At 36.6% G+C, this 27,095-nt stretch overlaps 2 protein-coding genes across 3 annotated transcripts in view; both read right to left on the bottom strand.

The window, feature by feature from the left end:
* Positions 1 to 27,095, bottom strand: part of LOC106076309 (uncharacterized) — an 80,954-nt gene that overhangs the window by 40,376 nt on the left and 13,483 nt on the right. The gene's annotated exons all lie outside the window — the stretch shown is intronic.
* On the bottom strand, positions 22,881 to 26,983 carry LOC129922549 (serine-rich adhesin for platelets-like). Its single transcript, XM_056009184.1, has 2 exons — positions 26,886 to 26,983; positions 22,881 to 25,509 (listed from the first exon to the last, which is right to left on the bottom strand). Exons 1-2 carry the CDS (start codon positions 26,981 to 26,983, stop codon positions 22,881 to 22,883), a joined length of 2,727 nt encoding a protein of 908 aa, XP_055865159.1.

Genomic DNA, 27,095 nt, shown 5'->3' with positions numbered 1-27,095 from the left:
GACCCACCAACAATATATAACAATAAGATGTTGCCAATAATAATAGAGATTGATAGTGTTAAATAGAAGAAAAGAACAATATTTTTTGGAGTTGCATAAACTCGCCTTGAAAAGAATTGTCTTAGCTTTTCAGGTCAATGGTCCCTTACTTATGGATTATAATACTTCGACTAGACAGGATCTATAATCCCTTATAATTCCAGATAGAGCAAATGTCTAGAAAAACGTATTCTTTGTATACATTATTTATATAACATGTAGTAATGTGTGTCACAACACATTGTTTATCAAAAATGCAGACATACTATTGCTGATGTAGACTATGTCGACTAAACACTAAAGAAAATTGCAGCCATTGAGAAACAAATATTATTTCTGGCAAGGGAAGGGTATGTACTGTCATTCTACTATCCCAGCGATACCCAAAATACGACCAAATCATGCCCGCTACGTGGTTCCATCCGGCCCGCCGAAACGTCGGCACAAAATGTTGAAAATCCCTTTCCGCAAAAAAAAAAAAAAATGAAACAAAGGTTGAAAAATGTATCTTGATCTACGTTAGGAGCCTCACTTTTTCTCTGGTTGATCTCCACCATGAGCTTTGACTTGTGTACGCTTATGAAATGGGAGAGCCGAAGAAACTACAAGTGGACTTTGAATGTAGAATCTAACAGGAGAAGTGAATGGATCTTTACTTTTTTTGTGGAACATGATAATAATCCAACATATTTTATTTACAAAGAAAGTGTAGCTTTTTAAAAACATAACATATAAACGGCGTTATAAAACAAATATGACGCCAATCTTGGTTTGAGCTGTGAATAAAGATTGTTAAACGACACCTAGAGATTAGAGGATGGATAGGAACAAAAAAGAAAATGTGTCGTTGGTAAAGCTACTCACATTTTAAATAGAGAAATGAGGCCATTTTCCGACGCGTAAAAAAAAAATATAACTTTAAAATATCTAAGAACTAGACCCACAGGTTTTAGGTCGATTTTATTTCGTTTTTGTACTGGCCCTCGACACCAGTGTCGGACATTAAAATGGCAGCAGGTTGAATTGGGTAGAGAATCACTGCACTATCCCAATTAAGAACTTGTTCTTAGCTTAGGCTTTGGTCCTCCAGCTACGTTCGGCGCATAGGGCAGCAAGCTTTCTCCATAGCGAACGGTACTATGCTACTTTCACAGCTTTTTCCCAGCTGGTGCCAACAGATTTTAGATCTTCTAAGGGAACACCATGTTAAACTTGGAGGCTTTGCTTTCGATTTCATCTTTTCGGCTTGCTTGTAATGTCTGACTTTGTTTATGTCCAACGAATGTCATAAGACCGTAACATAACGTTCTGGTTCTGTCAACACTTCACTTCGAGGGCGAGTGCTGAAAGGATGTCTTTATTGATGACAGGATCTTTGGCAAAAATAAAAAATAAAATTATTTTATCCACTTGAGTGTCATCCCTGATTGGTGTAATTCATTGCTATAGGCACTTCCGCTAGGAACTCCACTGGTTTTGGTGTACGGTATTCAGGGCTATGTATAGTGATCGAATAGAAGGCAGGTGAGCCGCTGGTCACTCACTTTTGAGGTATACGGATTTGTGCAAACGCGACATGACGCTCTTCAAAATCGACACAAGGAATTGGGAAAAAGTAGCATTGGATAGAGCCTTTTGGAGAGCAAGCATAAAGGAAAGGTCCTGGATTACATAAAGCTTGCTAACCAGAACAAGAAAGAAGTGCAACAGCACCTGGTAATTACAGATGCCCAACCTTTGACCACAGCTTTGTATCAAGGGTTAGCCTCTTTAGTCACGTGAGAAGTTGCAAATGGGAGAGTTCCATTACCACAGCTTAAAATGCCACAAAAGACAGAAACTAAGTTTTAGCATGACCTTTGTCTTAAAATTCATGAAAGTCCATACTTCTCTACTGATATCATATGGTCTCTAACACCTAACCGACACTCTCCCTGTACCATTAACCTATAGTGTTACATTCATCTATTACTTCACGTATGTAGCCTATTTATGTTAATTGTATTAAAACGTGTCTATGTATATGATTGTCCCAGGAGCGTATAACCCATTTAATTAGATTTCCAAGTGCTCGTTACAGGGGTTGATCAACTCAGATGAATGCTGACACACTCAATAGGGACAACGATAGCGCTAATTCTTTCTTCCCCTTTAATGACGTGTTTGTCTTCAGGAAAGATAATTAGGGCGACCGGGAAAGGTAATCCGCTAGAAGATAATTAGATTCTCTCCCCTTATTTTCTCTGTTATAGAGAACTCTTACCCCCGTGACAATGACCTGGGACAAGGCAATATGTCACAACCTTGTCCCGGGTTTTCGGCCCTTATTTCCGTCTATTCACTCGAGACTTCTGGAAGAATTAAAAGTGATTTAACATTTTGTTTTCTTGTGAAACAGAGAGCTGACGTCCTAGAGCGTGTCAACCCTAGCACTTAATCTTCAACATTTTATGGTCGGTTACGCAATTTTAACCAGTAGCCAATTCTTTCACTACTGGACCGGTTTTTTTTTTTTTTGGCTTTTAGGGTCCCAGTCTAGAGCGTCCATGAAGGCCCTCGGAAGGAAAGCATTTAATTGTAGAAATTATAAAAACAAAACTTGTGTACATATCATCGTTCCAGCTCAGTGCGCTCTGGGCTAATCTGTTTTGTGAACACTTGGGGGAGAAGGTTTCCGTGCTGTCATTAGGCACTCAGCAAATACAACTCAGCAAATACAACTCGGCAAATACAACTCAGCAAATACAACTCAGCAAATACAACTCAGCAAAAACAACTCAGCAAATACAACTCAGCTAGAGTCAAATAATATTTTATAAAATTCTTTTCTGCATTCTATCTCAAACCCCTTACTTAGAGAGCAAAAAGTTAATGCCACTTATCCACATCCAGAACGCAATCTCGTGTTTTGTAAATCAGTTACAATCTGTTATGCTTTAAAATAATAACCATTTCCTTAAAAAGGTATAACGAGTGCATAGCATGTGCATTCTTAGTTACTGAAAACGACTAAACAACTTTTCGGTAAATCTTTAGTAATTAGTAGACCAGACCATGCGTATGTAAATAATTCAAAAGGTAATTTCTGTAACATTTTTGCTTTAACATTATCAAAATCAAAATCTATACTATAAAGTTCTTGGTCTTTACCACTCATAATACTGATCACTAATTCTATCACTTGCAGTGGACTATAAATATGAAAATTTATCATATTCTTTCTGAAGTTATGTCTAAGACAAAGAAGTCATTTTCAGCAGCGGTTAAATTAACAAAAAATAAATTATTTGCAATTTTTATCAACTATGTAATTGAAAGCCGACATTTTAATGTCCAAATTACAAAACAATAATTACTTTCACTGACGCACTTATTAAAAACATTTTTTTGGTACGTAACTTTTATTGTTCCATTTTGTTCTTTATGTTTATTTCTTCACAGATCTAGATCTTTAATGCCATTCCCCACTAGGTGTCGATACTTGTGAATGTGAGGAGGTTATCCTTAGATCAGTTGATTATCAAATGTGTTTTTGCATCTGTATGAAAGTGTGCTTGTGTGTGGAGAGAAGATTATTACAATTTTAAATGTAAATACTGTTATTATGATAATGTGTAGAGCAAACTTAAAAGGACTAAATCTAGATCAATAAGTAGACATCTATCAAAAATTAAAAATTAAAAATCCTTTAAAAAAAAGTCACAGTGAATATTACAAGTGTGATGTGTGTGCATGTGGAGATGGTCTGCCTAGATCTAGATCCATTACTGATAACTAGAAATAGATATATAAAGAGAGCACTAGTTGTAAATAATGATGTTGGGTGTATCTGTTGGGGACATTATAGTGCAGGGCAATGGAAGGCTACAAGGGATGAGCCTTAGAGGTGATCGTATGGGCCTTTCGTTTGTAGGATGAAAGAGACCAAAGAAAAGGACACAGAAATTGGGGGCTAGAAAAATTGTGTTGATAGTGGGGGACCAGAGAGAGGGTTGTGATGCAAAATGAACATCTATACCAGCACGGGTATCAGCTAGTATTTTTTATAATATAATGTATTTGTATTAAAAGCTGTCTGCATATTCCCAAAACAAAATTAAAAGGTTTGCTGTAAGATGACAAAAGCAACCGCTGCATCTATTTTTAGCAAGCTTTAGAATTGGTTGAAATGAGATTTTCAGTAGTGTTTTTTAGTTTTCAAGATCTAAATGTCACATACAAACAGATCTACGTCGGACCAAACTTTTTTTTTTTTGGGATAAATAGAACTCCCAAAGATACATAAGGGAACGGAAAGCCCCACCTTTAGGGCCGGATATGGCCCGCGGATTGTAGATTTTGCAGCAATCTAATATAAAAATGTCATAAAAGGATGTCCTTAAGGAATGTCTTATAACCCTAATTAAAAAAAAAAAACAAAAAAAAACCTTTATGGCCATATCACAAGGTCCGTCAGGGAACAGTACCGGGAAAAAGGGAAGGCGGCAGACAGAAAAAGCGATGGGACACCATTGAAGAAATGGACGGGCATGTCATTGAAAGAGATTCTATTCAAGGCAAATGACAGAGGAGGAATGGAGAAAGACGGTCAACAGGTGACGTGGGGAGCCCTAACGATCCAACATTAAAAGGGACAGGTGCAGACAAACATACAATATTAGAATGTTCCTATTCCCAGATGATCAGCAAAGCTTTTAGCCAGCAGCCCACCAAGTCCGATGTATGTTCTTTTAGTGTGTGTTACATATTGATATAAGCCTTTATTCAGGAGGAGTGCACTTTTCAGTTGTGCCGACAAGTGATCTGTTCGGAAGATTGCTTGTAGACAGCGCTCAGAGCCCATCAATATTGCATACTCATCTCGCTGTATAGATAAATCTAACCATATTATTTTTACATTTTATCCTGGACATCCATTATTCCTGACATCAGAATGGATCTCATGTTTATATCTAGTTTACAAGTCCTGGTTCTTGACAGCGCTGTTTTAATTGTTTATCTAACATCATTACAAATACAAAGTAAATTAAAGCCACCCAGATTTAAATTATATAAACTAAATGTAGACTAAAAAACTAACAAGCTTTAATATAAAAAAAAATGAAATATTAAACACAACATAAAGGACTTGAAGATTGATGAATCTTTTTCTACTTCTAGTCGACTCTTGTCAATGTGCTGAATGCATAAGACAACGCGAGCTAGATTAGAAAGATTACCGAGAAATCCAAGAGGTAAACTATTAGTCAAATGTCAAATACCAAGAGCCAATAGGTGTTAGAGTTGTCTCACACTTACAGTACAACGTTGTTTTAACAGTTTGCAACGTACAACAAGCAACATTTAAAAAAAAAATCTTTTAAAAATATCGAAGCTTATCTAAGGGCAATAACCGACAAAGTGAGTAAAAAGCTTTATAAGAAAATATGCATTCGTTACCATGGAGGAGTATTTTTCTGTTTTTCAAGATTTTGATTTCTATATAGTGTATGTTTCCATTAGAAGGACTCGTATATGTCCCTTTCTCCTCTTTGCTTTTCTCTCTCGTTTTTACCCCTCTCTTTTTCTCTCTTTTTACCCTCTCTATGTCTTTCTCTCTATTTTTTTAGTGGCCCCCGAAAGGGGAAAAGACGCTTTAGTTATGTGTGGCCTGTTTGTCCGTCTGTCCCGTTTAGATCTCAGAAACTAGAAGAGAAAATGAAAATATGACATCATGATATTTTGGATCATTCAAAGTTCTGATGCAACGGTTACTTTTTTCTTTTCTGAAAGCGAAAAACCGAGTTTTTTTAATCAATTATGCAAGCAGATTTTTAATAAAAATACACCATTTTTACAACTATTCAATATTAATATTAACAAACAATAAAGGCTTTTTAATGAGGGAGACACGGACATACCATTTTGTCAACACACTTATGCAAATGATTTTAAATTTTTGATAAAAAATATTATTTTTTACAATGGTATTGCTAAGTTATGTAAGTTCTGTCATACTAAATACAACAATTACAAAAAAAGTGTTAACTTTTTTTTAATAAACAGAGACAAAATCTAATTACTATTCAAATAAGTTGGACATAATTTAAAACAACTATTAATAAGTAGTTTTTCATATTATCGCGTGAACTGTTGGATACTAGACCAAATGAATTTTTTTTTTTACGAAAATGTTTTTTCTTGAGGCTTTGAATAAGAGATTGACCCTTCACAAAACAATTAGATCAATTAGATACTCATTATTTAAGACATCAGTTAGGCCAGGTTCACATCTAACTTCACATTCATTTTAGCCTATCCCTTGGTCTGCTGGACCTTTGGGGCACCACACAAGATCTGTCAACCGACTTTCTCCATTCTTCTCTGTCCTTTGCCTTTGATAGAATTTCATTATGATATTCTTTCTGAAAATATTGAAACCTGTCTTTTTACCTGCCTGGGTGGACCACTTCGGGGGCCGATTTTGAGTTTGTATTTCCACACAAACTGTCTTTGTAACCTTGTTCTTTCTCTTTCTGACATGCAGCGATATTTTTCCAGTAAATAGAAAGTCAATAAATACTCTTTACACTTGATGTGATAGACTCTCCTTTCTTGACTTCTAAGGAAGTATGTTCATAGTTTGAATGCTGCAATTATCTTAGGAAGTATTTCTGTATCTTTATGGAAGAAAAAATCGAAGAGCCATTCTTGAGAGATGCAAACCGTTGAATGGCTCAGTCCTTAAGGTGATTAAACTCTTTACTTTGACATTTTGTCACGTGTTTGTTCTATTTCTCATACTAACGTCATACTTAACACATGAGGAGTTGTCACCATTATTTAGAAAATGTACACACAGTGAAAGTTTTTCAATTCTATTCTTTGTCCACACTTTTTTTTTATATTAACTTACCAATGTAACAAAAAAATATCGGTTAGTCAATCACGACAATAGAATCAAAAGATATCTGTTAGTCAATCACGACAATAGAATCAAAAGATATCTGTTAGTCAATCACGACAATAGAATCAAAAGATATCAGTTAGTCAATCATGACAAAGAATCAAATGATATCGGTTAGTCAATCACGACAATAGAATCAAAAGATATCGGTTAGTCAATCACGACAATAGAATAAAAAAATATCGGTTAGTCAATCATGACAAAGAATCAAATGATATCGTTAGTCAATCACGACAATAGAATCAAAAGATATTGGTTAGTCAATCACGACAATAGAATCAAAAGATATCGGTTAGTCAATCACGACAATAGAATAAAAAAATATCGGTTAGTCAATCATGACAAAGAATCAAAAGATATCGGTTAGTCAATCACGACAATAGAATCAAAAGATATTGGTTAGTCAATCATGACAAAGAATCAAATGATATCGGTTAGTCAATCATGACATAGAATCAAAAGATATCGGTTAGTCAATCACGACAATAGAATCAAAAGATATCAGTTAGTCAATCATGACAAAGAATCAAAAGATATCGGTTAGTCAATCACGACAATAGAATCAAAAGATATCGATTAGTCAATCACGACATAGAATCAAAAGATATCGGTTAGTCAATCACAACAATAGAATCAAAAGATATCGGTTAGTCAATCACGACAATAGAATAAAAAAATATTGGTTAGTCAATCATGACAAAGAATCAAATGATATCGGTTAGTCAATCACGACAATATAATCAAAAGATATTGGTTAGTCAATCACGACAATAGAATCAAAAGATATCGGTTAGTCGTTCACGACAATAGAATCAAAAGATATCGGTTAGTCAATCACGACAATAGAATCAAAAGATATTGGTTAGTCAATCACAACATAGAATCAAAAGATATCAGTTAGTCAATCACGACAATAATATCAAAAGATATCGGTTAGTCAATCACAATAATAATATCAAAATATATCGGTTAGTCAATCACGACAATAATATCAAAAGATATCGGTTAGTCAATCACGACAATAATATCAAAAGATATCGGTTAGTCAATCATGACAAAGAATCAAAAGATATCGGTTAGTCAATCATGACAAAGAATCAAAAGATATCGGTTAGTCAATTATGACAATAATATCAAAAGATATCGGTTAGTCAATGACGAAATAGAATCAAAAGATATCGGTTAGTCAATCACGACAATAATATCAAAAGATATCTGTTAGTCAATCACAACAAAATATCAAAAGATATTGGTTAGTCAATCATGACAATAATATCAAAAGATATCGGTTAGTCAATCATGACAATAATATCAAAAGATATTAGTTAGTCAATGACGAAATAGAATCAAAAGATATTGGTTAGTCAATCACGACAATAATATCAAAAGATATCTGTTAGTCAATCACGACAATAATATCAAAAGATATCGGTTAGTCAATCATGACAATAATATCAAAAGATATCGGTTAGTAAATGACGAAATAGAATCAAAAGATATCGGTTAGTCAATCATGACAATAATATCAAAAGATATCGGTTAGTCAATCACGACAATAATATCAAAAGATATCAGTTAGTCAATCATGACAATAATATCAAAAGATATCGGTTAGTCAATAACGAAATAGAATCAAAAGATATCAGTTAGTCAATGACGACAATAATATCAAAAGATATCAGTTAGTCAATGAAGAAATAGAATCAAAAGATATCGGTTAGTCAATCATGACAATAATATCAAAAGATATCAGTTAGTCAATGATGAAATAGAATCAAAAGATATCGGTTAGTCAATCACGACAATAATATCAAAAGATATCAGTTAGTCAATGACGAAATAGAATCAAAAGATATCAGTTAGTCAATGACGAAATAGAATCAAAAGATATCGGTTAGTCAATCACGACAATAATATCAAAAGATATCGGTTAGTCAATGAAGAAATAGAATCAAAAGATATCGGTTAGTCAATCACGACAATAATATCAAAAGATATCAGTTAGTCAATGACGAAATAGAATCAAAAGATATCGGTTAGTCAATCACGACAATAATATCAAAAGATATCAGTTAGTCAATCATGACAATAATATCAAAAGATATCGGTTAGTCAATGAAGAAATAGAATCAAAAGATATTGGTTAGTCAATCACGACAATAATATCAAAAGATATCGGTTAGTCAATCACGACAATAATATCAAAAGATATCGGTTAGTCAATGAAGAAATAGAATCAAAAGATATTGGTTAGTCAATCACGACAATAATATCAAAAGATATCGGTTAGTCAATCACGACAATAATATCAAAAGATATCTGTTAGTCAATCACGACAAAATATCAAAAGATATCGGTTAGTCAATCACGACAAAATATCAAAAGATATCGGTTAGTCAATCATGACAATAATATCAAAAGATATTGGTTAGTCAATCATGACAATAATATCAAAAGATATCAGTTAGTCAATGACGAAATAGAATCAAAAGATATCAGTTGGTCAATGACGACATAGAATCAAAAGATATCAGTTGGTCAATGACGAAATACAATCAAAAGATATCAGTTGGTCAATGACGACATAGAATCAAATGATATCGATTGGTCAATGACGAAATACAATCAAATGATATCGATTGGTCAATGACGAAATAGAATCAAAAGATATCAGTTGGTCAATGACGAAATAGAATCAAAAGATATCAGTTGGTCAATGACGAAATACAATCAAAATATATCAGTTGGTCAATGACGACATAGAATCAAATGATATCGATTGGTCAATGACGAAATAGAATCAAAAGATATCGGTTGGTCAATGACGAAATAGAATCAAAAGATATCGGTTGGTCAATCCCCCCTCCCCCCCGCCCTTAAAAAAAGAAAGAATATAAAAGGCATCATGTGCAAATTGTTTTTTTTTTTATTTTTAGTAGTCGCTTCTTTGCTTTCTGGAGAAGAATCCCAATAGTGGACAGAACAGGACTGACTTTTTTCCCCAGTAGAAGAAATAGGAATGTACGCGTAGTGCAGCGTAAACCCCATACACAGATCCAGTGACCTTCCCCACTTCCCCCCTTCCCCTTGACTCATGGGACACTTGAGCAAGTTTGCCCGCAGTCTACTCACAGTTACTTTAGCTTTAGTACATGACAAAAGGACGTTTTCATTTTTAGTTTTTATTTTAGGGTTTCACAATTTTCTTTTTTAACACTTAAAAAAAAGTTGGAATTTGTTTTTCTTTTTAATATCCCTTGAAAGTATGGACATAGAAATCTACTCTCTCCTGTATTTCTCTTTAGAATGAACAACAAAAGCTATATTAATATATTATATATTATATTATACTAGTATATAAAACATACATCTGTATATAGAAAAAAAAGTACACTTATTATTTGGCTCCCTTTGTGGGTTTCAGTTATAAAAAGAAGCAGTCATTACAAAACAGAAATGTATACTGAACCCTCTAGCTTTGCAACCCCCATCAACTCAACAAGTATATCCGTTTGTTGAAGGGTCACAATGCCTTGATTACTCAGATTACTCCTGCCAGGTGACGCTTTATTCCGACATTGTACCACCACTAACATTGACAATTACACCAAGGAGTTCTAATGTTTGAGGATCGGTTTGTTAACGAAACAGGTTTTAGCGACTCTTTCTCACTACGCTCTGTACTCTGGAAACTAGCTAAAGGTTAGGTGACTTTCTAGCTGTTCTCATTTCAACAAAAAACTTCTACCAACAATGGAGCCACAGAAGGTTTAAATGGACGATCTCTTGATGTCATGGCATTAGCATCGAAATGTATATGACCCAATATGGAGTGTTTGAAACAACGGATGTATTCTGAGTGGTTCAATTGGTGGAAAACGAAATTTTTCAAAATTTATTCGAGTGTTCTGTATTAAGAAACAAATACGACTACGACGTTATACATGGAATGGCTGGGTGGAGTCGCTCCTTTGGACATTAACATCAGATTTAGTGTTTATTGTTGAGAAGTGTGTTTAAAGACCTTGTGTTGAGAAGTGTGTTTAAAGACCCAGTGTTGAGAAGTGTGTTTAAAGACCCAGTGTTGAGAAGTGTGTTTAAAGACCCAGTGTTGAGAAGTGTTTTAAAGACCCAGTGTTGAGAAGTGTGTTTAAAGACCCAGTGTTGAGAAGTGTGTTTAAAGACCCAGTGTTGAGAAGTGTGTTTAAAGACCCAGTGTTGAGAAGTGTGTTTAAAGACCCAGTGTTGAGAAGTGTGTTTAAAGACCCAGTGTTGAGAAGTGTGTTTAAAGACCCAGTGTTAAAATTGTGTTTAAAGACCCAGTGTTGAGAAGTGTGTTTAAAGACCCAGTGTTGAGAAGTGTGTTTAAAGACCCAGTGTTGAGAAGTGTGTTTAAAGACCCAGTGTTGAGAAGTGTGTTTAAAGACCCAGTGTTGAGAAGTGTGTTTAAAGACCCAGTGTTGAGAAGTGTGTTTAAAGACCCAGTGTTGAGATGTGTGTTTAAAGACCCAGTGTTGAGAAGTGTGTTTAAAGACCCAGTGTTGAGATGTGTGTTTAAAGACCCAGTGTTGAGAAGTGTGTTTAAAGACCCAGTGTTGAGAAGTATGTTTAAAGACCCAGTGTTGAGATGTGTGTTTAAAGACCCAGTGTTGAGAAGTGTGTTTAAAGACCCAGTGTTGAGAAGTGTGTTTAAAGACCCAGTGTTGAGATGTGTGTTTAAAGACCCAGTGTTGAGATGTGTGTTTAAAGACCCAGTGTTGAGAAATGCGTTTAAAGACCTTGTATTGAGAAGTGTGTTTAAAGACCCAGTGTTGAGAAGTGTGTTTAAAGACCTAGTGTTAATGTCTTCATTTTACTTCTCACTTTCATTTCCAATGTAATGAACCTGAAGGTCTCTAGACTTAAATGATTTCATGATTTCTTTTTCCACCTGGTTTCGAACTGAGGGTTTATGGCATACTGCATTTCACTTCACCACTCGGCCTTTATACTCTCGTGTGTAATTACTCAGCGCTGGTGTTATATCAGCCACACATGAAGTGCAGACGGAGGTCTGGTCTGTCGATTATGGTATGGATCAGATCTAATGCCACCTTTCGGCTCGCGTGCTGATATCTGGAATGCTTCAAGACTCCTGTGAGATAATATCTGTCATTTGATGTCGTGCCGTCGATCAAGTCAGCCTTGATGAAATAATGTCGTGCCGTCGATCAAGTCAGCCTTGATGAAATAATGTCGGTCCAACCCGTTGACGCTCCAGTCTTTTCTCACTCTATAATTTTCATTTTGTATTCTTGCCTATCGGGATTACTTCCCTTATCTAATGCTATTAATGTAATTATTTTTTTAGGCCCCAGTTGGCTTTGCGCATGTTCTCTGGATTTAAAAAGAATGTATTGTTTATTTTGTTACGACATTAAAACTTAAGGAACTTTTAAGCACAGAGAAATACTAGATCTGATAGAATATTTCTTAGTTTTGTTAGTTGTTTTAAGCAGAAGATGCTCTTATAGATTCAATGTTCTTCTCTTTCCCTGTCAGATCGGCAACACGAGACAGCAGTGTAAAGCAATGAAAAATGTAATGATTGATTGTAGATTCTGTTTCTACACTGTCGTGATTAGGACAGATTTCAACATGATCGATGAAGACTCTGCAATAGCTAGATCTACACTGGTGCTTCTAGTAGAGACATTGTAAGCTGAGAAAACATTGATTAATAATTCACATGTTCGGTGACCAGTAATTAATAAGACTGTTAGGATAGATGTGTTGATGGATGTATGTTTATTATTATTCGTTACTAACTTGTAATAGAAATACTTTGACTAAGCTGACTTTAACTGTAGAATGTACTTGGTATACCAGAGGAAAAATACTAAAAAAAAAACAAAGATTATCTAAGGGGAATAACTATATATTTACAACTATTTCTCTTAATGTGCTATTACTTACTTTTTTTCTCTATAAAAAAACAACTAACAATTATTAATAGATTAATTGGTTATTTTTTAACAAATTAAATCATGTCTTGTTTTCTAAGGAAAATTATTATGTCAGTTTCAACGTGATCCGAGTGTGGAGACAAAACACACACAATTAAACCATATCTCTTAATACTGAAGGATTAATTTCTCATTTTTATCAAACAAAATAATTAATTAGCTATAATAAATTGACTAATAAGTTGTTGTTTGTTATTGCTAGGTACAATAAATAACAGTGTAAAGTTTCCACTTGTCCCGAGAATGGATGTGGGAGAAATAACGTGTTCAAAATTTTTACAAGACAGACGGAGGGAGTCGATAGAAAGACAGACAGAGTGAGTGGATAGAAAGACAGACAGAGGGAGTGGATAGAAAGACAGACAGAGGGAATGGATAGAAAGACAGACAGAGTGAGTGGATAGAAAGACAGACAGAGTGAGTGGATAGAAAGACAGACAGAGTGAGTGGATAGAAAGACAGACAGAGTGAGTGGATAGAAAGACAGACAGAGTGAGTGGATAGAAAGACAGAGTGAGTGGATAGAAGTTTTGTCAAAATGGCAGACGAAAAGGGAAACGGAAACACGTGTGAATGTTTGAAGGCGAGACCAAAGAAATTGGAAGTCAGTTCATAGACAAGTTGAAACTCTGTGCACATCATGTGGATAATGTCGTCCATGACTAGATGGATCTCAATAGTCTGTGAAGATATCTTCGAAGAAATTAAGTTTATTTTCTTCTTTGTGGTTACCCGGTCGTTAGGTGGTAGCTACAAAGTGCTAGTCCAACTGAAACGTTGCAGGGTCTCATTGAAATGATGCTGAGCATATAACATGAGCTACCTTCTATTGAAACAGAAATGTACTTCACTTTTATTGACGGCTGTATATACAGCTTTGAACTTCATGAGTGCTTAGAAACATGTCGAGGAATTAAAACAAACTCACTTGAAACTTACACATGTCCTTCTGTCTGTCATGTCTTCAGTTGATTTCCACCAGTCCTTCATCGCTTTCTATACCCTTATCCTGCTACGGACTTGTCATTACACCCGCAACTATTCGTCCTTTATGAACACACTCCACACACGTCATAACACTAATAAAAAGGAATATTAAGCTTTCATTCTAATTCGTGTGTAAGTTATTTACTATGTAAAGTACCAAGAAGCAGCCCATTGAAGTAGATATCCTTCAGAGATGTGGATGAGGGATTGGTCAGATCCTTCCTTATCCTGCACCCATCATGACAAGGTTAGCCATCACCTGGAACCCCTAAGGAGAGTGGTAGAGGAGAATACCTGGCCCCGCGATTTGAAGCCGATGTCAAGCAGATGGTCAAGACGTGGGGACAGATGGAAACACTCACTAAGAACCGATATGCATAGAGGAAGCTGGTTGGTGGCCTTTGAGATGAGAATTAGTTTATGGCTACAGAGTGGGTTGGATAATTGTCTGGAGATACAACGTTACCAACACTACATCCTGACTTACACAACGTAGGAAATATTTCATGAGTCATGTAGAATGTCGCCTACTCTTCAGAGAAAGTTCGATTTAGGCACACTTTTAATCCGCCAATGAACAAAATAGATCACATAGTTCTCATGGATTTGAGCTCGAGACTTCCATTTTAAAGCTGAGCACGCTATCACGCTCCATCCACGTTAAAATAAAAATTAAGCATTATAATGTAAATGTTACAGAGCACGGTAAGAGTCAGCTTGTGACGCCATGTATAAAACTATGATCTCAAAATAAAAGTGAATGATATAGTCAGTCATTAGGAAACAGTTAACAATGAAATAAAGTCAACAAAATGTATTGTATCAAGAACACAGCTATCAAATGTTCTTCTCATGTAATGACCAACATCCCAATGTAACAGTGTTGCTTAATTGATTGTCCTAGTCTAAGGCAGCCCTTGTAGACAGTGACATGACAAGCCTAGCAGACGGCAGACACGCCAGACAGTGCCATACGACTCCCACGTCTATACATAGGGAGGCCGCTATTCAGTCGGGTTGATAGCAACATTACGAGCCTGATTGCTTTTGTATTTCTATTTGTCACGTTAGAGTTTTGCTTTTCGATGGTCCGTCTTTCTTTGTTATCTTATAAGTCATGTTAGTTTAAACTTACTGTTGATGACATTCTACTTGTAATGTTTCAAAATGTGCAATAATTTGACGCAACGATTCTGCGATGATTAGCATGGACATACGTTTTCATACTCGAAGTGGAAAAAAATTGAAGATGTTAAACATTGACATAGTTCAACCACTTGTATTTAATGATGTGAATTCATCTGACTAAATAATGGAAAAGAAAACTAATGAAGTACACAATCTAAATATCTTTGGTCGTGACTTCCATGACTGAATTCCATCTCTTCATGTTAGCCGAAGATCTAGCTAAAAGTTCTAGGTTAAAGGTCATTGTGTTCATGTCTGACTTCTAAGTCTGAATTTAAGGCTCGCGTTTTCCTTCGTCATTCCAGGTAAAAGTTGTCGATCTGATCTTTAAGTCTAAGAGTTGCAGTTCCACACGTGAATTCGGGTATGTTTGTCTATGTCAGGAATAGTTACCAATAATTCTAAATAGTTAACTATGTGATTTTTCTTTCAAAATTTCTTTTAAAAAAAACAAAACAACCTCACCATAGAATAATAAGATAGTTATCCAGTGGGGAGAGAAAATTACATCTGAAAATATTTTATTAATAAAAAAATATATATATCAGAGTCTTAGTATCCTTATAAGAGAATACATGAGGTACGCTCTCACTAGATTCTGTGTAACAGACATAGTAAGTAGACAAAATCTAGCGATGACATTACCTTTAAAATGGAGTCTAAAGGTGAAACAAATATATTCACTAACTTAACCTATCTATACATTTGTCTCTTTATGCACTCTTGTGGTCCCAGACAATCAACCCGGCTAAACGGATTTCCCACTCGCCCCGAAGGATGGACGGGTTAATATTTTGCAATGACTCGGGATTTAAAGTAACACCGTGCTATAATCAGCTGTCTTAACAGAGAGAGAGAGAGAGAGAGAGAGAGAAAAGAGATAATGATGAGAGTGAGGGACACATTCCTAGTGTTTCTCAAACTTTTAACAGTGGTGCCCCCAAAACAGAAAAAAAAATCGTTCACGCTTCCATTCCCTTAGCCAGCTGAAGTCCGGGGAAGCGCTTTAAGCTCTCATAGTGGAGTCTGGCAGTGGGGTCTGGCAGGGTCTGGTAGTGGGCAGTAGGGTTCTGGTCGTGGGGGTCTTGGAGTGGGGTCTGGCAGTGGGGGTCTGGCAGGGGGGTTTGGCAATGGGGGTGTGGCAGTGGGGGTCTTGCAGTGGTGTGTGGCAGTGGGGGTCTTGCAGTGGTGTGTGGCAGCGGGGGTCTGGCAGTGGAGTCTGGCAGCGGGGGTCTAGAAATTAATGAAATGAAAACTAACAAAAACAAGGTTACAAAAGACAGTTTGTGTGGATACACAAACTCAAAATCGGCCCCCGAAGTGGTCCACCCAGGCAGGCTTCAATATTTTCAGAAAGAACATCCGAATGAAATTATATCTTAAAGACAAATGGGAGATAAGAATAGAGAAAGAAGGTTAACAGATCTTGTGTAGTGCCCCAACGGTCCTGCAGATCAAAGGATAGGTGAATGTAAAGTTAGATGTGAACCTGGCCTAACTAGTTCCCCTTTCAGACCTTGTGGTCTATAGGGCTGATGATGTAAAGTTCATCTGTTTTTGTGGCCTACGGTTAACGAGGGTGTCATGTAGTCAGCACAACGACCAACCGCCTTTACTTTTCCCCAACTAATGTCAGGTACCCATTAGAGCTGAGTAGACTCAGAGGCGCCCAAAGATTCCAAAGTTGAAAATCCCAGTCTTCACCAGGATTCGAACCCGGGACCCCCGGTTCGGAAGCCACGCGCTTTACCGCTCAATCTCTTATTCGAATCCTCAACATAAAAAAAAATAATAATTTCCGCAATATTAAACAATTTTAGGAAAACAAAGTTTACAAGATTACTATTCGTTTCAAATTAGGTCTAATTTATAATATAATGCAAACTAATTAGCTTTTTCTCTTTAAAAAACTGCTTGCATAACTTATTTTAAAAATTAGATTTTTCGCTTTCAGAAAAAAAAAGTAGCCGTTGCATCAGAACTTTGAATGGTCTAAAATATTGTGATGTCCGATTTTCAATATCTTTTGTAGTTTACGAGATCTAAACGGGACAGACGGACAGACGGACAAAACTAATAGCGTCTTTTCCCCTTTCGGGGGCCGCTAAAAAAGTACCAGGTATAATTTTTGCAATATCCAGTTTTCTTTGTATATATCGGCTACGTACAAAATGTTTTAAATCTGAATTACGTAATGAAAGTTAAAACTTGTCCATTTAGTATTTTCTTGATCTCAAAAATGAAGCTAGTCCTTGGGAGCGCTGTTTAAGTTCATCAAGCGTAGCCCCGAAGCCATGCTTGAAGATACTTCAGCAATGCTAAATCCTAGCGCCCACAACACACTTTGTGTGTGTGTGTGTGATATTTAGAAGAGTTCACCCATTGAAAAGGTTGTGTATTGAAAGGTCTGATAAAAAAAGGGGGCAGCACTCGCCAATTCTTGTATGTAAGGGACATTCCTACTCGCCCCAAAGGATGTACGGGTTAATATTTTGGGCGTGATCTTCCTAACATCATCTTCTTGTTTTCTTTTGTTTTGTACGCCGACATAAACAAGGGAGCTGACCTCAAATAGTTTACATTTTGAAACATTGTCATTTTCTTCAAGTTAATATTCAAACATGCAAATATCACAGCAGTGAAGATACAACTTTTTATCCCTTAAAATGTAAATTGACCGGGCTCGCCCAGATACGCGTTGTGAGCAAGTCGAGGCCCCTTTGGCAGTACGCCACTCCCCTCCTCCAAGGAAAGTCCCAAGTTTGAGAAGCGCTACTTTATAGTAAGAATTTTCATACATTGTGGTATCGGTTGGTGACACCCATTAGTGCATAACACTAAACGGGATACAAGGAAAAAAAAAGTATGAAAATACAGACCTTATAAGAGGGGAGGAACTGCGCATTCACCATATATCTTAATAGTATAATATGTATTTCCCTTTTCTAAATCAAGCACAAAAATGCTTCTAATTATTTTTGTTTTGTTTTATGACTAAATATGTCTTGAGACAATAAATAAATGAGTTCAGTTTCATTGAAATCCGAGAAGGAGAAATGATTGAAATAATGTGTACATTATGTAGAATTTAGTTACATTTTTGGATATCAAACGAAATAACTAATTACAAGTAATTAATAAACTAATAGGTTATTATTTAATTGATTAAGGTTTTGTTAAGTAAAATGAATAATTGTGTAAAGTTTCAACTTGGGTGTCGGAGAAAAAACGTGTATAATTATCTAAGGGTACAAACCCCCATATATATAAATATATATTTAACCAAATCTCTTAATACTGAAGGATTGATTTTCAGCTTTGGTATCCAAAAAAATATTAAGCTAACAGTAATTAATTGACATTTTTTTTTTAATTGATACGTGTTTTGTTAGGGACAATGAATAAATTTACAATGTTTCAAATTAATTTGAGAATGGGTTATGGGTGAAGTAACGTGTACAAAATTTATACCAGACAGACAGACAGACAGCCTCTTTTTTCGTTTAAGCTAATTGACAATAGTTAGAAATAAAAATATGCTTTGTCACGTGTAATTAAAGGGACAGCTTTTATTTGGTTTCATTAGGGATGAGGACGCTAGTATTAGCTTACCGCATTGGTCGACACCAACCCACGCTATGCTTCTGCTTCTATTATAGCGAGTCACCTCACTACGGTCCCTAACCCGAAAACTGCCGCACAAAAAATTGACTACTTTTAAATGAGTTCCCTGAAGACGGACTTGCCATAAGAAGCGCTAAGGGATCTCTGTTCTAACATTTCCAAGTGAGATCCCCTGACTAGCCTTATGACATTTATATTTAATATGATGTCAAGATGTGGATTTCACGTGGGAGGGTTACGCCAAAGTTATCAAAGCCCAGTGTAAACAAAGTGGGCGAAGTCAGACACGACGCTTTAAATGTTGCTAGGATACAATTACACTTGAAAACTAGTGAAAGCTCTACTTCTGATTCTCAGCTTCGAGGAACATTTTAGATTGTAGGTTCACGTGACAGGGCGTCACTAAGAATTGTGAAAGGGGATCTCACATTGTGAACAGTGGTCTTTTATTTCAGTCTATAAGGTTGTCTCGTCCCATTTTACGTTGAGAGTAATTATTTATAACAATTAATTGGTTATCATTTCTGAGTTTCTGTCCAGGCTTTTAGTTTTACACTAGGTCAGTGCTTCTGTCAGGCTTTTAGTTTTACACTAGGTCAGTGCTTCTGTCTAGGCTTTTAGTTTTACACTAGGTCAGTGCTTCTGTCCAGGCTTTTAGTTTTACTCTAGGTCAGTGCTTCTGTCCAGGCTTTTAGTTTTACTCTAGATCAGTGCTTCTGTCCAGGCTTTTAGTTTTACACTAGGTCAGTGCTTCTGTCCAGGCTTTTAGTTTTACACTAGGTCAGTGCATCTGTCCAGGCTTTTAGTTTTACACTAGGTCAGTGCTTCTGTCCAGGCTTTTAGTTTTACACTAGGTAAGTGCTTCTGTCCAGGCTTTTAGTTTTACACTAGGTCAGTGCTTCTGTCCAGGCTTTTAGTTTTACACTAGATCAGTGCTTCTGTCCAGGCTTTTAGTTTTACACTAGATCAGTGCTTCTGTCCAGGCTTTTAGTTTTACACTAGGGCAGTGCTTCTCAAACTCCTAGAGACAATACTTTACAGTGCTTCTCAAACTCCTAGAGACAATACTTTACAGTGCTTCTCAAACTCTTAGAGACAATACTTTACAGTGCTTCCCCAAACACCTAGAGACAATACTTTACAGTGCTTCTCAAACTCCTAGAGACAATACTTTACGTTCGCGTCCCTACCCTCTCCCTCCACGTGATCTGGACTCTCTAAGCATTACCTTACATTCCGAGCTGTAGAAATGCATTCTGCTAGCGTCTACAAGCAATAAAAATTATGTACACTTCAAAAAAGAAATAAATTAAAATAAGACATTGCCCGCATGTGTTGATATTAAAATTCGAGGGCCATTTAAGGTGCGTTTAGAACATGTACGACTCTAATGGGCGTGGTCATCGTACGATTATAATTCTACTTTGCTATACGCCTTGTAGCGAGTCTTTTTTTTGTGTGTATTGTGGTGTACTTTTATAAAAAAAAACTGCTTGCATAGTTTATTTTTAAAATTAAATTTTTCATTCTTAGAAAAGAAAAAAGTAGCCGTTGTATCATAATTTTGAAAGCTCTAAAATATAATTATATCGGATTTTAAAAATTTTATCAAGTTTTTAAGATCTAATGGGACGGACGGACGGATGGAAGGACAGACAGACCACGCAAAATAGTGGCTATTTCCCTTTCGAGGACCTCTAAATAATACAACTTTGTATATTGGTAAAGGAACGAGGTCTCTTAATTTTTTAAATAAAATTTAAATAATGAGTAATATTATTGTTTTACTTGATCAATATAAAATATGCTTGTATTTTTTTTCCACCCTAAAAGAAATAAATATAAATTACCATCTTTTCACCACACTCATCCTCATATTGCGACGTCCTTGGCAGCAGCGCACCTGACATTCTGAGCAATGTAATTGTCAACAGACCAGACGTGTAAGTTGATAGAATTATGGAAGAAGATGCGAATCATGACATTTGTAGTGACATGCCCAGTGCTGTTCATGATATTGAGCAATTTTCCATTTAGGAAACACACAAACTTTTTTTTTGTATCCCCTGGAATCACGTTAGTGCAAAAAAAAAACAACAACATTTCTGTAGAAAATTAAAAGTTTTTAATCAGAAAAAACTTGGGTACGTGTCAAAATGAAATAGCAAACCATAGCACAGACATATTTAGACTCCCTCTTTCAACTGTCATATTCAGTTTACCTGACTTCAGCCTTCTAGTTGTGACGTATTGGCAAGACTCTCCACTAGCATGCACATTGATGTTACACGTTGTACAGTTACCGGAAGTGCCAGCACCAAAGCTATGTAACCAAAAACTTGTATTTATAATATTTCTATATAAATATACACGAGTCAGACAGTACAAGACAGAAAAGAGACATGCCCTGAATAGTCTAGAACAGTGATGCCCAAAATACGGCCCGCGGGCCACATTCGGCCCGCGACGTGGTTCCATCCGGCCCGCCGAAATGTCGGCACAAAGTGTAGACAACACCATCGAAAAAAAAAAGCGGACTTATGTATCTTTACCTACGTTAGGGCCCTTAATTTTTCTTTAATTGATTGATACCATGACCTTTAACATTAGTGTGTTTATGAAATGAGTATCTACCAGAAAAAGAGAACGGATCTTACTTTTTTTTGTGGATCATGATAATTAGCCTACATATGTGATCTATAAAAAAGTGTGGCTGTTTCCAAAAAGAACAACATATAAACGTCATTATGAAACAAATATTCTTGGTTTGAGCCGCGAATAAAAAGACTGTTAGACTACGCCTAGAGAATAGAGGATTGTTGGAAATATTTACCAAAAAAACGACAAGAAAATGAGTCGACGTCAAAGCTAGCTACAATGTTGTTCTTTTTTTTTTATTAAGTACAGAAATTAAGCCAATTTCTGACGCTTGAAAAAAAAATCACTTCAGATATCCAATTCCTTAATGTAAGTACTAGATCCACGGGTTTCTAATCTAATAGTTTCAAATTCAGGTAAATTTCATTTTTTTTATGTGTACACTTTCATATATGTGGCCCGCGACAAGAGTGTCAGAAATTAAAATGGCCCGCAGGTCGAATTAGGTTGGGCATCACTGGTCTAGAATAAAGAACACATTGCAATGAAAAATGTTTAACAGTTGCTAGTGTACTAATCATCGTAACCTTGTAAAAAGTCCTTCTCTTGCTCAGTGTACCTTTGTAAAGGGAATTTATGCACACTGTTTAATGTAATATTTAGAAAGAGGATTTTTAAATGCACACTGCTTAGTGTAAATTAGTTAAATGGGTTGTTACCGACAGCTCAGTGTAAATGTGTTACGTTTGCTAAGGTAAAGTGCTTTGTGTAACTTTCTAAAGTGTTCTTTTTGCTCACCCATCACGGCTCCTGTTGACTACATAGATTGCTTGTTAGGTCCTCGAATAGCTGGAAATATTGGGAACATTGAAGACTTGGAAATGAAATGGTCAGGTCTCATTCCATACTGAGCTCTGACAAAGCAAATTTCATTTTCCTATGACACATACTCGATTTTATTTTGTTACCCTCCCTGAAAAGTTTTTATACACTTTCTTCTGCATTCAGTACATTCATGTCAACCTATTGTTTAGTTGATAGGGTTTTTTTTTCAGTGTTTTAAAAAGTAATTGACTATTATTTTATCGACTGGCTAGTTTATCAATTATTGTACCAGTGAGTTCATTGATTAGTTTTAGTTTATCAATTTCCTCAACGGTTACTTAATCAATTAATTAACGGTTAGTGTTCTGGTTAAATATCACTTTCTTTTAGAGCCGTTTTTACAGCTGGTGTGGTGCAGAGAAGGAATATGATGAAGTTTCCCCTGAGTAAAATCTTCACGTCTTGGGATACGAGCCATCGGTAATAGAAATGTAAAAAAAAGTTCCTTGGTTAATGAATGTAACTGAAGGTGTGTCCTGGTGACTTGACCCATGAGTTCCTTGGTTACTGAATGTAACTGAAGATGTGTCCTGGTGACTTGACCCATGAGTTCCTTGGTTAATGAATGTAACTGAAGATGTGTCCTGGTGACTTGACCCATGAGTTCCTTAATTAATGAATGTAACTGAAGGTGTGTCATGGTGACTTGATCCATGAGTTCCTGGGTTAATGAATGTAACTGAAGATGTGTCCTGGTGACTTGACCCATGAGTTCCTTGGTTAATGAATGTAACTGAAGATGTACCCTGGTGACTTGACCCATGAGTTCCTTGGTTACTGAATGTAATTGAAGATGTGTCCTGGTGACTTGACCCATGAGTTCCTTGGTTAATGAATGTAACTGAAGATGTACCCTGGTGACTTGACCCATGAGTTCCTTGGTTAATGAATGTAACTGAAGATGTGTCCTGGTGACTTGACCCATGAGTTCCTTGGTTAATGAATGTAACTGAAGATGTGTCCTGGTGACTTGACCCATGAGTTCCTTGGTTACTGAATGTAACTGAAGATGTGTCCTGGTGACTTGACCCATGAGTTCCTTGGTTACTGAATGTAACTGAAGATGTGTCCTGGTGACTTGACCCATGAGTTCCTTGGTTAATGAATGTAACTGAAGATGTGTCCTGGTGACTTGACCAATGAGTTCCTTGGTTAATGAATGTAATTGAAGATGTGTCCTGGTGACTTGACCCATGAGTTCCTTGGTTAATGAATGTAACTGAAGATGTGTCCTGGTGACTTGACCCATGAGTTCCTTGGTTACTGAATGTAACTGAAGATGTGTCCTGGTGACTTGATCCATGAGTTCCTTGGTTAATGAATGTAACTGAAGGTGTGTCCTGGTGACTTGACCCATGAACTCCTTGGTTACTGAATGTAACTGAAGATGTGTCCTGGTGACTTGACCCATGAGTTCCTTGGTTACTGAATGTAACTGAAGATGTGTCCTGGTGACTTGACCCATGAGTTCCTTGGTTAATGAATGTAACTGAAGATGTGTCCTGGTGACTTGACCCATGAGTTCCTTGGTTACTGAATGTAACTGAAGATGTGTCCTGGTGACTTGACCCATGAGTTCCTTGGTTACTGAATGTAACTGAAGATGTGTCCTGGTGACTTGACCCATGAGTTCCTTGGTTAATGAATGTAACTGAAGATGTGTCCTGGTGACTTGACCCATGAGTTCCTTGGTTAATGAATGTAACTGAAGATGTGTCCTGGTGACTTGACCCATGAGTTCCTTGGTTAATGAATGTAACTGAAGATGTGTCCTTGTGACTTGACCCATGAGTTCCTTGGTTAATGAATGTAACTGAAGATGTGTCCTGGTGACTTGACCCATGAGTTCCTTGGTTAATGAATGTAACTGAAGATGTGTCCTTGTGACTTGACCCATGAGTTCCTTGGTTAATGAATGTAACTGAAGATGTGTCCTGGTGACTTGACCCATGAGTTCCTTGGTTAATGAATGTAACTGAAGATGTGTCCTGGTGACTTGACCCATGAGTTCCTGGGTTAATGAATGTAATTGAAGGTGTGTCCTGGTGACTTGACCCATGAGTTCTTTGGTTACTGAATGTAACTGAAGATGTGTCCTGGTGACTTGACCCATGAGTTCCTTGGTTAATGAATGTAACTGAAGATGTGTCCTGGTGACTTGACCCATGAGTTCCTTGGTTAATGAATGTAACTGAAGATGTGTCCTGGTGACTTGACCCATGAGTTCCTGGGTTAATGAATGTAATTGAAGATGTGTCCTGGTGACTTGACCCATGAGTTCCTTGGTTACTGAATGTAACTGAAGATGTGTCCTGGTGACTTGACCCATGAGTTCCTTGGTTACTGAATGTAACTGAAGATGTGTCCTGGTGACTTGACCCATGAGTTCCTTTGTTAATGAATGTAACTGAAGATGTGTCCTGGTGACTTGACCCATGAGTTCCTTGGTTAATGAATGTAACTGAAGATGTGTCCTGGTGACTTGACCCATGAGTTCCTTGGTTACTGAATGTAACTGAAGATGTGTCCTGGTGACTTGACCCATGAGTTCCTTGGTTAATGAATGTAACTGAAGATGTGTCCTGGTGACTTGACCCATGAGTTCCTGGGTTAATGAATGTAACTGAAGATGTGTCCTGGTGACTTGACCCATGAGTTCCTTGGTTAATGAATGTAACTGAAGATGTGTCCTGGTGACTTGACCCATGAGTTCCTGGGTTAATGAATGTAATTGAAGATTTGTCCTGGTGACTTGACCCATGAGTTCCTTGGTTACTGAATGTAACTGAAGATGTGTCCTGGTGACTTGACCCATGAGTTCCTTGGTTAATGAATGTAACTGAAGGTGTGTCCTGGTGACTTGACCCATAAGTTCCTTGGTTAATGAATGTAACTGAAGATGTGTCCTGGTGACTTGACCCATGAGTTCCTTGGTTAATGAATGTAACTGAAGATGTGTCCTGGTGACTTGACCCATGAGTTCCTTGGTTAATGAATGTAACTGAAGATGTGTCCTGGTGACTTGACCCATGAGTTCCTTGGTTAATGAATGTAATTGAAGATGTGTCCTGGTGACTTGACCCATGAGTTCCTTGGTTAATGAATGTAACTGAAGATGTGTCCTGGTGACTTGACCCATGAGTTCCTTGGTTAATGAATGTAACTGAAGATGTGTCCTGGTGACTTGACCCATGAGTTCCTGGGTTAATGAATGTAACTGAAGATGTGTCCTGGTGACTTGACCCATGAGTTCCTTGGTTAATGAATGTAACTGAAGATGTGTTCCATCCGGCCCGCCGAAATGTCGGCACAAAGTGTAGACAACACCATCGAAAAAAAAAAGCGGACTTATGTATCTTTACCTACGTTAGGGCCCTTAATTTTTCTTTAATTGATTGATACCATGACCTTTAACATTAGTGTGTTTATGAAATGAGTATCTACCAGAAAAAGAGAACGGATCTTACTTTTTTTTGTGGATCATGATAATTAGCCTACATATGTGATCTATAAAAAAGTGTGGCTGTTTCCAAAAAGAACAACATATAAACGTCATTATGAAACAAATATTCTTGGTTTGAGCCGCGAATAAAAAGACTGTTAGACTACGCCTAGAGAATAGAGGATTGTTGGAAATATTTACCAAAAAAACGACAAGAAAATGAGTCGACGTCAAAGCTAGCTACAATGTTGTTCTTTTTTTTTTATTAAGTACAGAAATTAAGCCAATTTCTGACGCTTGAAAAAAAAATCACTTCAGATATCCAATTCCTTAATGTAAGTACTAGATCCACGGGTTTCTAATCTAATAGTTTCAAATTCAGGTAAATTTCATTTTTTTTATGTGTACACTTTCATATATGTGGCCCGCGACAAGAGTGTCAGAAATTAAAATGGCCCGCAGGTCGAATTAGGTTGGGCATCACTGGTCTAGAATAAAGAACACATTGCAATGAAAAATGTTTAACAGTTGCTAGTGTACTAATCATCGTAACCTTGTAAAAAGTCCTTCTCTTGCTCAGTGTACCTTTGTAAAGGGAATTTATGCACACTGTTTAATGTAATATTTAGAAAGAGGATTTTTAAATGCACACTGCTTAGTGTAAATTAGTTAAATGGGTTGTTACCGACAGCTCAGTGTAAATGTGTTACGTTTGCTAAGGTAAAGTGCTTTGTGTAACTTTCTAAAGTGTTCTTTTTGCTCACCCATCACGGCTCCTGTTGACTACATAGATTGCTTGTTAGGTCCTCGAATAGCTGGAAATATTGGGAACATTGAAGACTTGGAAATGAAATGGTCAGGTCTCATTCCATACTGAGCTCTGACAAAGCAAATTTCATTTTCCTATGACACATACTCGATTTTATTTTGTTACCCTCCCTGAAAAGTTTTTATACACTTTCTTCTGCATTCAGTACATTCATGTCAACCTATTGTTTAGTTGATAGGGTTTTTTTTTCAGTGTTTTAAAAAGTAATTGACTATTATTTTATCGACTGGCTAGTTTATCAATTATTGTACCAGTGAGTTCATTGATTAGTTTTAGTTTATCAATTTCCTCAACGGTTACTTAATCAATTAATTAACGGTTAGTGTTCTGGTTAAATATCACTTTCTTTTAGAGCCGTTTTTACAGCTGGTGTGGTGCAGAGAAGGAATATGATGAAGTTTCCCCTGAGTAAAATCTTCACGTCTTGGGATACGAGCCATCGGTAATAGAAATGTAAAAAAAAGTTCCTTGGTTAATGAATGTAACTGAAGGTGTGTCCTGGTGACTTGACCCATGAGTTCCTTGGTTACTGAATGTAACTGAAGATGTGTC

The sequence above is a fragment of the Biomphalaria glabrata genome, chromosome 13 (assembly GCF_947242115.1).
Source record: "Biomphalaria glabrata chromosome 13, xgBioGlab47.1, whole genome shotgun sequence".
NCBI classification, from domain to species: Eukaryota; Metazoa; Mollusca; class Gastropoda; family Planorbidae; genus Biomphalaria; species Biomphalaria glabrata.
The sequence above is the reverse complement of the archived record's forward strand: the minus strand, read 5'-3'. Positions and strand labels throughout refer to the sequence as shown.